At 42.0% G+C, this 13,783-nt stretch overlaps 1 protein-coding gene across 1 annotated transcript; it reads right to left on the bottom strand.

The window, feature by feature from the left end:
- Positions 1-2,935: 2,935 nt before the first annotated feature.
- Pop4 (ribonuclease P/MRP subunit POP4) lies at positions 2,936-3,760 on the bottom strand. Its single transcript, XM_067786691.1, has one exon. The coding sequence runs from the start codon at positions 3,666-3,668 to the stop codon at positions 3,039-3,041; it is 630 nt and encodes a 209-aa protein (XP_067642792.1). The 5' UTR covers positions 3,669-3,760; the 3' UTR covers positions 2,936-3,038.
- Positions 3,761-13,783: the final 10,023 nt, after the last annotated feature.

The raw sequence follows: 13,783 nt of genomic DNA, 5'->3' as shown, positions 1-13,783 counted from the left end.
GTTGAATACCCAGAAACCTGGACATCCCAACAGACATCTGGTTGATGAGCCTATACAGCCCAGGGGTTTAAGGAGTCATCTCCGAAAGCATTATGAGGAAATAACGCATCTGAGAATACCGCCGTATAAAGTAAAAAAACACAAACAGGTCCTCAGTGATATCCACAAAAAGGCGTCGGACCTCTATGCCATGAATTACCCGGCGAACCCAGTTCTGATAGATAAATATCCAGAACTCGAAGAAGAGGAACGCACTCTCCCTAGGGAGATGCGCGTCACTCCCGCTCAACTTCGATCTGGGTACTGTAAAAGGCTAAACTCTTACCTATCTAGAAAAAAACTCGACATACATAATGTATGTATTGCTTGCCATGTGTCCCCACATGACACCAACTATCTCCTTAATTGCAATGTGGAATCAACGCCTTTAACACCCCTCTCACTCTGGTCCTCACCTGTTGAAACTGCAAGTTTCCTTAGACTTCCGTTAGAGGATATTGATGACAATTTGTGATCGGCCGCGCTTATTGGAAGCAGGGCGAAGCACTGCTACAACAACAACAACAGGCCTGTAAGAACACCGCTACTAAAGCCTGGGAAACCAGCTAACGTAGGTGAGTCATATCGTCCGATATCTCTCCTATCGCCAGTGGCAAAGACGCTTGAAGCCATTTTGCTCCCTTATTTCCAAGCACATTTGCAGCTAGCCCCTCATCAGCATGGCTTCAGAAAACTCCATAGCACTACCTCCGCGCTAAATGTCATTAGCACCCAGATAAATTGCGGTTTGAATCAATATCCCCACCATAGAACAGTACTCGTAGCGTTAGACCTATCAAAAGCTTTTCATACGGTCAACCATGGCTCGTTACTGCAAGACCTGGAAGGGTCCACCCTTCCCCCATGTCTTAAAAGGTGGACCGCATATTATCTGGGTGGTCGGCAGGCATCGGTGCAATTCAGAAACGAAACATCAAAACAAAGGAGAATTAAACAAGGGGTGCCACAGGGTGGTGTCCTATCCCCGCTTTTGTTTAATTTCTACATATCTAAGCTACCTTCACCACCGGAAGGAGTCACAATCGTTTCCTACGCCGATGACTGCACAATAATGGCCACAGGCCCAGGCCCAAAGATCGATGAGCTATGCAATAAAATAAACGGCTATCTCCCTGATCTCTCCAGTTTTTTCGCCTCGCGAAACCTGGCATTGTCACCGACTAAATCTTCCGCGACCTTATTTACAACATGGACGCCCCAAATGTCGACCATATTGAACATCCACGTCGATGGCACTACGCTACCGACTGTCCTACACCCCAAAATCTTGGGTGTGACGTTTGATCAGGATCTACATTTTGGTGCGCACGCAACCGCAATTGGTCCAAGAATTCAGAGCCGTAATAAAATCCTCAAATCCCTTGCTGGCAGTACCTGGGGAAAAGATAAAGAAACGCTCTTGACCACATACAAAGCAATTAGCCAGCCGATTACGTGCTACGCGTCACCCATATGGTCGCCAAGCCTAAAAACCACCCACTGGAAGAAACTACAGGCCTGCCAAAATACTGCTCTCAGAATCGCCACGGGCTGTCTTCTTATGTCCCCAGAACACCATCTGCATAATGAGGCGAGAATACTCCCCATCAAGGAGAGAAATGAGATGCTGACCAAACAGTTTCTGTTGAATACCCAGAAACCTGGGCATCCCAACAGACATCTGATTGACGAACCAGCACCGCCCAGGGGCCTAAGGAGTCATCTCCGTAAGCATTTTGGGGAAATACGGCACCTGAGAACCCAGCCGTATGAAGCGGAAAAACACAAGCAGGTCCTTGGTGAACTCCATAGACAGGCGTCGGACCTTTATGACGGGAATTGCCCGGTGAATCCAGTACTTGAAGAAAAATATCCAGAACTCGCAGAAGAGGAACGCATACTCCCCAGGGAAACGCGTGTCACTCTTGCTCAACTTCGTTCTGGATACTGTAACAGGTTAAACTCTTACCTATCCAGAATCAACCCTGACATACAAAATGTATGCCCTGCTTGCAATGTGTCCCCACATGACACCAACCATCTCTTTAATTGTAATGTGGAACCAACGCCTCTAACACCCCTTTCCTTATGGTCCACCCCTGTTGAAACGGCAAGTTTCCTTGGACTCCCGTTAAGAGGATATTGATGACAATTTGTGATCGGTCGCGGCTATTAGGTGGGGCGAGCATTACTACAACAACAACAACAACACCTCAGTAAGGGGAGAGTAGACCCCATTAGGGAGAGAAATTAAATGCTAAAGAAACAGTTTCTGTTGAACACCCAGAAACCTGGGCATCCCAACAGACATCTGATTGAAGAGGCCCCGCTTCCCAGGAACTTAAGCAGTAATCTCGGAAAGCACTATGATGATATACGGTACCTGAGAACTCAGCGGTATGCTGAAGAAAAGCACAACGAAGCCCTCAGTGATATCCACAAAAAGGAGTCGAACCTTTATAGTAGAAATTGCCCGGCGAACCCAGTTCTTAAAGCCAATTTGTGAGTAGTCCACCTATTGGTTGGGGCGAAGCACTGCTACAACAACAATCTTCTTCCTATTGTAACGATAGTCACTCCCCAAAGGTTTTGGGGAGTATTATTGATGATGCTTATTCCTTGCCGGATATTGTTGTTGTTTTTTTAAGAGTGCTTCGCCCCATTCAGTTCCTAGAGAATTGAGAAAATGCAATTCAAAAATTTTAGGGTTTTGAACAAATTCAAATTTTTAAGATTTTGTGGGAATAAGCAATATCGCCTATGCTCCGTGTAAAATTATAGGACTTAGGCGAATATTTTGCTTGGGACCAGAGATATGTAGATATTTAAAGGAAACAAATGATTGCAATTAAATTAAGATAAATATGACATGGTGATTGTGTAAACATGCTACAGATTTTTAATAAAAGGTTAGAGTAATTTTATTAATTTTTTTTTTTTTTTGTTTTGCGGGTACCAAAATAATACTTAGTTTCTATAAATTATAACAAAGTATTGATTCATGAACTCAGTTCGAATGGTTCAATAAAATTTTTAATCTTCTTTACACTACGTTCTGCAGGCCGCAAAGCCAGATGTTTACCAAAGATTGTAAATTCCATATTACCAAATCGCATACCGAAAACACATTCAGTCTTTGGCACTGATCGTATGCGATTGTCCTTTTCCAAAATCTTTAGTATATTCTTGGTATCAAGCACAACGATGCCACTTAAACCGAGTAGCGTGGCGCACTTCGATTCAATCACTCGCACCTTAGCGCCATGTAAATCAGTTTTAACTAGTAATTTGCTAAATGCATCATAAGCAGGTTCATGCACTGCAGGCACATTATCACCTTCGCGTAATCCCAAATGTTCACGCATATAACCTTTCCAGAGGCGATGCAATGGTAGCGCTTCTTCATACAACATTTGGCGTGTAGCTAATGTGTGCAATCCCAACTTGGCATACTCTCGTCTCGTGAGTTGCTTACTCTTGACGGCAGGACGTTTTCGGCTAAGTTGCTTTTTACTTTTACTTCCATGGAGCATTGTTACGTGCTCGGGGTTCATATTCATTCCAGCACGCTGCGTTGGTACCACCATCTCAGTGAGTAGCTCCTCCAAGGGAGCCATTGAATTGTCCATTATCTGTTGAAAGAGGGTTCAAAACATTGTAAACAATGGTTCAAAAGGATCAAAAATAAATATGGAAATTCAAAACCATTGTAAATTTTACCAAGTAGCGCAACTAACAGCTGATCGGTGAAAATTCGCACATTCACACGAACAGTTCTCGACTCAGTTTCAAAACAAAAATTTAGATTATTTAACTCAAATTTTAAAGTGAGATAATCCTTACGAATTTATGTATATAGAATATATAAGGCGTTTTTGTTGTTATTAAAACAATAGTTTTATTTTTATTAAAGCTTTTATCATTTTTCTTTTTTAACATTGAAAAAACTCCGAACACCATTCCTTCATTTTATGACATTCGACTGCCTAGTCCACTGCCTTCCACTCTATTTAAGTTTCCAAACTATATAGTAAACAATGTTCAAAACAGAACGTCCCTAGAAATCATAGTGTACCTATACATGGTTTAACTATATACAGGTTGGCTCATCTGTAAAGCAACAAAATATGTCTGTTCAAATTGTCAAAATCTGTGCATTGGTGTTGGTGCGAATGGTATGGAATGAAAACATAAAACATAGCAGTTTTTGTATGTGTAAGTAAAATTTTGCCAATGTGTTCGTTTCATTTTGAGTTTGCCGTCTCCTTTTGACAATCCCTTCGACCATGCAATGACATAAATAAAATCAGCTGATGACATAAGCCAACCTGTACATAATTGAACCATGGTACCTATACAAGCATTGTTTACTATATAGTTTGGCAGCTTAAATAGAGGTTAATTTGCGAATAGAGTGGAAGGCAGTGGACTAGGCAGTCGAATGTCATATAATGAAGGAATAGTGTTCGGAGTTTTTTCAAAGTTAAAAAAAAAAAATGTTAAAAGCTTTAATATAAATAAAACTATTGTTTTAATAACAACAAAAACGCCTTATATATTCTATATACATAAATTTGTAAGGATTATCTCACTTTAAAAATTTAGTTAAATAATCTAAAGTTTGTTTTTGAAATTGAGTCGAGAACTGTGCGTGTGAATGTGCGAATTTTCACCGATCAGCTGTTAGTTGCGCTACTTGGTAAAATTTACAATGTATACAAGTGTGTCAACTAATCGATAAACGTCAAAACTACAAACAGCCTCGCTCACCTGATGCAAATCTCAGGTCTAGAGTTGCATATTTGGTATATAAGAGTACTTCAAGCTGAGTTGCATTTGATAGTTTAATAAAACTTTGTAGTATTGAAAGATGAAATAGTTGCATATATTTCCGCGGAAATAAGAATACTAGAAGCTTTGTAGCCTGCAACTATGCGGAAACATACAGAAAGCAAAATTTATTTAAATTAGAGTCAAAATATAAAGCGCCACACGTGTAACATGGAAATAATTCACTTCTAAGTCTGTTTACACAAATGCATAAGGGCAAAATTATATAAACGCTTTGGTCGCTTCAAAGCAAAGATAACGTACGGCGTTTCTTTGTTTTTCGTCTGGCGTTGTCAAATCGTAGGCACGCAACCAAACATTAATGTAGATTTTTCAATACTTCGCCCCGCCTTAATTTTTGTAGCTGTGTCTTATATGACACTACTTTAATTTTCTATGTATTTTTCTTGTATTTTCTCTTATATTTTTGTCGAGGGAGCCAATAAGGTTTCAGTACTTCTGTAAATGTGTGAACTATATTTAAAAAAAACTAACGAAATACAAGAAAAATACAACGTAGTTCATTAAAAACAAACCAGCCGATTTGTATTTCGATGGGGTTTTTTGACATTTGGCCGTTTTTTCTTTATTTTTTCTGACAAATGAAAATTTAGTTTTTATTTTAAAAATTTTGTGCGTAAAAACACAACTAATACTATGTTAAAACAGAAAAATAAATTGAGCAATTTCGATTTACATTGAGTGGTGTTCATACAACTCAATTTAGCTTACACAATAGTAATTTTATAACTGGTTGGCTCATCTCTACAGCAACAACATACCTTTGTTCAGACTGTCAAAAGTGCGTGTTGGTATTATACTGTTTTCACACAGACGGCTTATTGAATAATAAAGGCAGTTTTCTACATAAGACGCTTATTGAGCTCAATCTTCCCTACAAAATTCGAATCTATTATTATTTCATTAGTAGCTAATCGAATGCCTAATGAAGTCAAACGCACAATGCAACTCTGTTGGCAGCGTTCCGCTTCCGTTTCCGCTTGTTCTTGTTGTTGTTGTTGTAGCGATTAGGTTACTCCCCGAAGGCTTTGGGGAGTGTTATCGATGTGAAGGTCCTTTGTCGGATACAGATCCGATACGCTTCGGTAACACAGCACCATTAAGGTGCTGGCCCGACCATCTCGGGAACGATTTATATGGCCACATTGAACTTTCAGGCCAGCCCTGTCTCCCCACCCCAATTTCTATGAGGAGCTTGGGGTCGCCAGAGCCTCGTCTGTTAGTGAAACGGGATTCGCCGCTCGAAGGTGAGGTTCACAATTGGGTTGGAGAAGCTATATATTGCGCTACACAACCCCTTGAATCCCTCCGTTTCCGCTTCTTAGTTTTTGGTGTGTTCAGTGCTCATGCTCCCACCTTGTATTGTTCCGCCATGAGTAGCTGTCTCATCCTTCATACTAAGCGAGCAGTTACTTCTGTGTGAAAGCAAAAAATTTACGATTTCATTAGCAGGTGAAATGAGATCATTAAGTTTCTGTGTGAAAGCAGTATTAGGCGAATGGAATGGAATGAAAACATAAAACTTTGAAATTTTTGTGTGTTGTAAGAAAATGTGCTCTATATTTTTGTTTCATTTTGAGTTTGCCATATCCTTTTGACAATCCCTACTCCAGTGAATTGAAAAAAATTAAATCAGCTGATGAGATGAACCAACCATATAGTTGAGCCATTCGTAACTGACATTTAAATCAACTCAATAAGCACACTTTACAAGGTTGCATTTGGAGTTTGAAACAATTTATTACCCCATTTTTTTTTAATTGGCAATTTATTAGTACAATTTGTTATATAAAAAATTGCGTAATAAATTGCACAAATGGTATAAATTGCCAATTTGTTTTGTGTTTGTACATAGTATAAATTCAAAGTGTAAATTTCGTGTGCAAATGAGTTTTCAACACGTGTAAATTTTTCCGTTTTTCATAGTTAAGGAATTGACCTCCAGATTCTTGTGTTACACAAATATGGTCAACTTGGGTACAAAAATTCAAATTAAAAAGTTTTTCACAATAATTTGTAGACCTCTACGTTTTCTCTGCTTTTTACACTTAAAGGAGTAACCCTCCGTAATAAATTAAACTCTTAATGAAAATCAATAACCCTGAACTGAACATTTCCGCCATGATATAAAATTAAAATCATTGTGAATGATGACAAAGTGTGATCTCTTCTGCATAAACGTCAAAATTCCAAAGTGATTGGATCACCTGATTCGTATTTGACTATCGCTGTCTCATTCTGTATCTCTTTCTATCACCCGCTGAAGATAGGCGACGCCATATTGAACAGCCTGTCAAAACGCTGAAAAGTAGCTATATTGAACAGCCTGTCAGGCAGTTGACAGATTAGAGATCACACTTTGTCATCATTCACAATGATTAAAATGCTGTGAAACAGGAGCAACACTTTTGTGACTACATAAACCCTGTTTCAATTTCTTACGTCTCTGAACAGAACCCTAATAGACCGTTTCAACCGAAACAACAATGGGTACCCAGATTTTCCGTTATGCTCACTTAAGCGAGTGCCTGTCAGAATGAAGTCAACTTGTACTAATACACTATGCTAGAAATGTCAAGTGTCCTGCCTATATCAAAAACAGCTGTTGTTATTATTTACATAAGCAAAGCATTGGTGCTGCCAGGTAAAATTGCGGTAATTGGGGTGCCAGATATATGGCTTTTTGTATAAAAATAACTCTGGGTGGGCCAACATCTTAGTGCGTGTGTGCATAACAAATCTAGCAAAATATAACAACTACATGAAAATTTTAATTGATCTTTAGTTTATATCTTTTGACAGAAATACAATTTTTAATTTTTTCGTTTTCGGATTCCTAAAACGGAAGTCGAAACGCGTCTTTTGTTACCACCTTTGATTATATTTAATAAAAAAAAAATGGTGCACCGTCTTGTAAAACGTTATCAAAAGTGCTAGCCACAGATCTTTGGTGCTGGAAATAATAAGAGGAGTCAGTTCGATATTTATTTGTAATGCACCTAATGGGTGGGTATTAGAAAATTAATGCTACAAATTTTTAGGAAGTTTACATTAATATCTATATATTGTGATTGTTGGAAAGAGGATGAATTTAATTAATACAATCCCTTAAAACAAACAAAAATACCTCATGAAAATGCGTAGAAGCAATTTAAAATTAGCCCGCAAATGAGACATTACAAATTAATTTCGCAAAGAGTAAAAGTGGATGTCTCTTATTATTTCAATCATCTTTGTAGTATCCTTCGACCGAAATAGATGTAGTGGAGCAAGCTCTCTTGAGTTTATAGAAATCATTTGGTATAATATGAAGATATTGGCACAAAACAAGTAAGGAAGGCTAAGTTCTGGTGTAACCGAACATTACATACTCAGCTGAGAAGATAAGGCAACCCTGGAATGTGTTTGTATGACATGGGTTTCAAATGGAAGGTATTAAAGAGTATTTTAAAAGGGCGTGGGCCATAGTTCCATGGGTGGACGCCATTTCGGGATAACGCCATTTCGGGATAACGCCATAAAGGTGGACCAGGGGTGACTCTAGAATGTGTGTTGTGCGATATGGGTATCAAATGAAAGGTGTTAATGAGTATTTTAAAAGGGAGTGGGCCTTATTTCTATAGGTGAACTCCTTTTCGAGATATCGCCATAAAGGTGGACCAGGGGTGACTCTAGAATGTGTTTGTACGATAGGGATATCAAATGGAAGATGTTAATGATTATTTAAAACGTAGTTGTTGTTGTTGTGGGTTTCAAATGGAAGATATTAAAGAGTATTTTAAAAGGGAGTGGGCCATAGTTCTATGGATGGACGCCATTTCGGGATATCGCCATAAAGGTGGACCAGGGGTGAATCTAGAATGTGTTGGTACAATATGGGTCCAAAGTGAAGGTATTAATGAGGGTTTTATAAGGGAGTGGCCCTTAGTTGTATATGTGAAGGCGTTTTAGAGATATCGACCAAAATGTGGACCAGGGTGACCCAGAACATCATCTGTCGGATATCGCTTATCTAATCTAATATCTAATATATATTATAAATGGGAAAGTTTGGATGTTAAGATGTTTGGATGTTTGGATGTTTAGATGTTTGGATGTTTGGATGTTTGGATGTTTGGATGTTTGTCCAGACGTTTGTCTTTGTGACTCAATAACGCAAGAACGGCTGGACCGATTTGGATGAAATTTTGCACACATATAGCCAATAGTCTAGAAGGATCTACTAGCTATATATTTTTCAAAAGGGGCGTGGTCCCCGCCCCCTAGGAACAGTTATAATTTAATTATTATATTTTTTCGTCTTTGCGACTGAATCACGCCAGAATGGCTACACGGATTTTGATGAAATTTGGGACACAGACAGTAGTTTACTAGCGAAATTTTTTTCGAACATGGAAAGAGGGGTGGGGGTCCCACGACCCTTCGAGAAATTATTTTTCATAATTTTTACACATTATAACTTTACGTATACTGGCCTTCACCAATATCACAGACTCAAGGGGTCAAATAAGTCGATGGCTTACAAAGTAAGCAGTGACACCCTCCGCCCGCCCCCCTTTATCTCCCCCTCTGGTGTAAAATCCATAAATTGTTATAACTCAATCTAAATTTTCTCCTAAATCAATAGTTTTTGGTATCTGGTACATACAGAACGAGATCTAGACAATTTTGGAGGAACGATCAGTGGTCCTCTCCTCTACTCCCGCCATCCGCCCTCCATCAATTGTTTTTATTAGCACGCTTTTATTAGCTTTACCTGTATGTTTCTATCTAACTTTTTATTCGCTCCAATGCGGCTGCTGCCTTATTAACATGGTTTTATAATTAGCTTCACCTTATTTGTAATCCCGTAAGGGTCATATCGAGACCCTTCCGGGATCATTTCTGGATGGTTTTCGGGATCGGTCCGGGATTACGCCGGGGTAATTTCGGGACTTTTTCGGGACTATTTCGGGATCATTTTGGGACCCTTCCGGGATCATTTCTGTATAGTTTACGGGATCCGTCCGGGATCCCGTCGGGGTTATTTTGGAACATTTTCGGGACTATTCCGGAATCATTTCGGGACTATTTCGCGATCATTTGGGGACCCTTCCGGCATCATTTCTGGATGGTTTTCGGGATCCGTGCGGGATATCGTCGGGGTCATATGGGGACTTTTTCGGGATCATTTGAGGGCTCTTCCGGCATCATTTCTGGATGGTTTTCGGGATCCGTAAGGGATATCGTCGGGGTCATTTGGGGACTTTTTCGGGATCATTTGGGGGCTCTTCAGGCATCATTTCTGGATGGTTTTCGGGATCCGTCCGGGATCTCGTCGGGGTCATTTGGGGACTTTTTCGGGATCATTTTGGGGCTCATCCGGCATCATTTCTGGATGGTTTTCGGGATCCTTCCGGGATCCCGTCGGGGTCATTTCGGGACTTTTTCGCGACTAATACGGGATCATTTGGGAACCCTTTCGGCATCATTTCTGGATGGTTTTCGGGATCCGTCCGGGATCCCGTCGGGGTCATTTCGGGACTTTTTCGCGACTAATACGGGATCATTTGGGAACCCTTTCGGCATAATTTCTGGATGGTTTTCGGGATCCGTCCGGGATCCCATTAGGGTAATTTCGGGACTATTAGGGGATCATTTGGGAACCTTTCCGGCATCATTTCTGGATAATTTTCGGGATCCGTCCGGGATGCCGACGAGGTCATTTCGGGACTATTTCGGGATCATTTGGGATACCTACCGGCATCATTTCTGGATGGTTTTTGGGATTCGGTCGGGATCCCGTCGTGGTCCTTTCGGGACTTTTTTTCGACTAATACGGGATCATTTGCGGACCCTTTCGGCATCATTTCTGGATAGTTGTCGGGATCCCGTCACGGTCATTTCGGGACTTTTAGGGGATCATTTGAGGACCTTTCCGGCATCATTTCTGTATTGTGTTCGGAATCCTTTCGGGATCCCGTCAGGGTCATTTTGGGACTTTTTTGGGGCTAATACGGGATCATTTGGGGATCCTCTAGGGGTCGTTTCGTGACTTTTTCTGTTTTATTTCGGGATCATTTGGGGACCCTTCCGGCATAATTTCTTGATGGTTTGCCGGATCCATCAGGGCATTTCGGGACCATTTTGGAATCATTTGGGGACCCTTCCGAGATCATTTCTGGATCCGTCTGGGATGCCGTAGGAGCCATTTCGGGATTTTTTGTTACTTTTCCGGGATAGTTTTTGGACCCTTCCGGGATCATTTCTGGATCTGTGCGGGATCCCATCTGGGTCATTTCCGGACTATTTCGGGATCATTTTGGGATCCTTCCGGAATCATTTCTGTATGGTTTTCGCGATCCGTCGTTGATTCCCTCGGAGCCATTTCGGAACCTTTTCTGGAGTATGTCGGGGTCATTTGGGGACTTTTTCGGGATCATTTGGGGCTCTTCCGGCATCATTTCTGGATGGTTTTCGGGATCCGTGCGGGATCTCGTCGGGGTCATTTGGGGACTTTTTCGGGATCATTTGGGGGCTCTTCCGGCATCATTTCTGGATGGTTTTCGGGATCCGTCCGGGATATCGTCGGGGTCATTTGGGGACTTTTTCGGGATCATTTGGGGGCTCTTCCGGCATCATTTCTGGATGGTTTTCGGGATCCGTCCGGGATCCCATCAGGGTAATTTCGGGACTATTAGGGGATCATTTGTGGACCTTTCCGGCATCATTTCTGGATAATTTTTGGTATCCGTCCGGGATGCCGACGAGGTCATTTCGGGATTATTTCGGGATCATTTGGGATACCTACCGGCATCATTTCTGGATGGTTTTTGGGATTCGTCCGGGATCCCGTCGGGGTCATTTCGGGGCTTTTTCTCGACTAATACGGGATCATTTGCGGACCCTTTCGGCATAATTTCTGGATAGTTGTCGGGATCCGTTCGGGATCCCGTCACGGTCATTTCGGAACTATTAGGGGATCATTTGAGGACCTTTCCGGCATCATTTCTGGATAGTTTTTGGAATCATTTCGGGATCCCGTCAGGGTCATTTCGGGGCTTTTTCGGGATCATTTAAGGATGGCTTTCAGGATTCGTCCGGGAACCCGTCAGGGTAATTTCTGGACTTTTCCGAGACTATTTCGGGATCATTTTGGGACCTTCCCAAGATCATTTCTGGATGGATTTCGGGATTTGTCCGGATGCCCTCAGGGTCATTTTGGGACTATTAGGTGAGCATTTGAGGACCGTTCCGGCATCACTTCTGGATGGTTTTCGGTATCCGTTCAGATTCCCGTCGGAATAATTTCGGGACTTTTTCGGGATCATTGGGGTCCCTTCCAAAATCATTTCTGGATGGTTTTTGGGATTCGTGCGGCATCCCGTTGGGGTCATTTCGGGACTTTTTCTCGACTAATACGGGATCATTTGCAGGCCCTTTCGGCATCATTTCTAGATAGTTGTCGGGATCCGTTCGGGATCCCGTCAGGGTCTTTTCGGAACTATTAGGTGATCATTTGAGGACATTTCCGGCATCATTTCTAAGTAGTTTTCGGGATCCTTTCGGGGTCCAGTCAGCGTCATTTTGGGACTTTTTCGGGATCATTTAGAGATGGCTTTCAGGATTCGTCCGGGAACCCGTCAGGGTAATTTCTGAACTTTTCCGAGACTATTTCGGGATAATTTTGGGACCTTCCCAAGATCATTTCTGGATGGATTTTGGGATCAGTCCGGGATGCCGTCAGGGTCATTTTGGAATTAGGTGATCATTTGACGACCTTTCCGGCATCACTTCTGGATGGTTATCGGTATCCGATCAGGATCCCCTCGGAATCATTGCGGGACTTTTTCGGGATCATTTGGGGTCCCTCCCAAGATCATTTCTGGATGGATTTCGGGATCTGTCCGGGATCCCGTCAGGGTCATTTAGGGGTGCGTTCGAGATCCCGTCAGGGTCATTTCGGGACTTCTTCGGGAATATATCGGGATCATTTCTGGATGGTTTATGGGATCCGTCCATGACTCCTTAAGGGTCATTTCGGGACTATTAGGTGATCATTTGAGGACATTTCCGGCATCACTTCTGGATGATTTTCGGTATCCGTTCGGGATCCCGTCGGAATCAATGCGGGACTTTTACGGAATCATTTGGGATACCTTCCGGCATCATTTCTGGATGGTTTTCGGGATTTGTCCGGGATCCCGTCGGGGTTATTTCGGGACCTTTTCGGGGCTAATACCGGATCATTTGGGGATCCTCTAGGGGTCGTTTCGTGACTTTTTCTGTATTATTTCGGGATCATTTTGGGACCCTTTCGGCATAATTTCTTGATGGTTTGCCGGATCCATCAGGGTCATTTTGGGACCATTTTGGGATCATTTTGGGATCATTTTGGGACCCTTCCGAGATCATTTCTGGATCCGTCCGGGATGCCGTAGGAGCCATTTCGGGATTTTTTGTTACTTTTCCGGGATAGTTTTTGCACCCTTCCGGGATCATTTCTGGATCTGTGCGGGATCCAATCTGGGTCAATTCCGGACTATTTCGGGATCATTTTGGAATCCTTCTGGAATCATTTCTGTATGGTTTTCGCGATCCATCGTGGATCCCCTCGGAGCCATTTCGGAACTTTTTCTGGAGTTAGTCGGGATAATTTAGGGACCCTTCCTGGATATTTTCTGGATGGTTTCTGAGATCCGTCCGGGAGCCCGTCAGGGTAATTTCGGAACTTTTTCGGGACTATTTCGGGATCAATTTGGTACCCTTCAGGCATCATTTCTGTGTGGTTATCTGGATAAGTCTAGAATCGTGTCGTTGTCATTTCGGGTTTTTTGGGACTACTTCGGGAACTTTTGGAAACACTTCCGGGGCGTTTCTGGATGGTTTTCGGGATCCGTCCGCGATAGCGTCG

Source organism: Eurosta solidaginis, chromosome 5 (genome assembly GCF_040869045.1).
Source record: "Eurosta solidaginis isolate ZX-2024a chromosome 5, ASM4086904v1, whole genome shotgun sequence".
Classification (NCBI taxonomy): Eukaryota; Metazoa; Arthropoda; class Insecta; order Diptera; family Tephritidae; genus Eurosta; species Eurosta solidaginis.
Note: the sequence above shows the minus strand (reverse complement) of the source record. Positions and strands in the feature narration are given on the sequence as shown.

Excerpts from the sequence above, each read along its gene's own strand:
- Pop4 (XM_067786691.1), bottom strand. The coding sequence starts at position 3,668 with ATGGACAATTCAATGGCTCCCTTGGAGGAGCTACTCACTGAGATGGTG.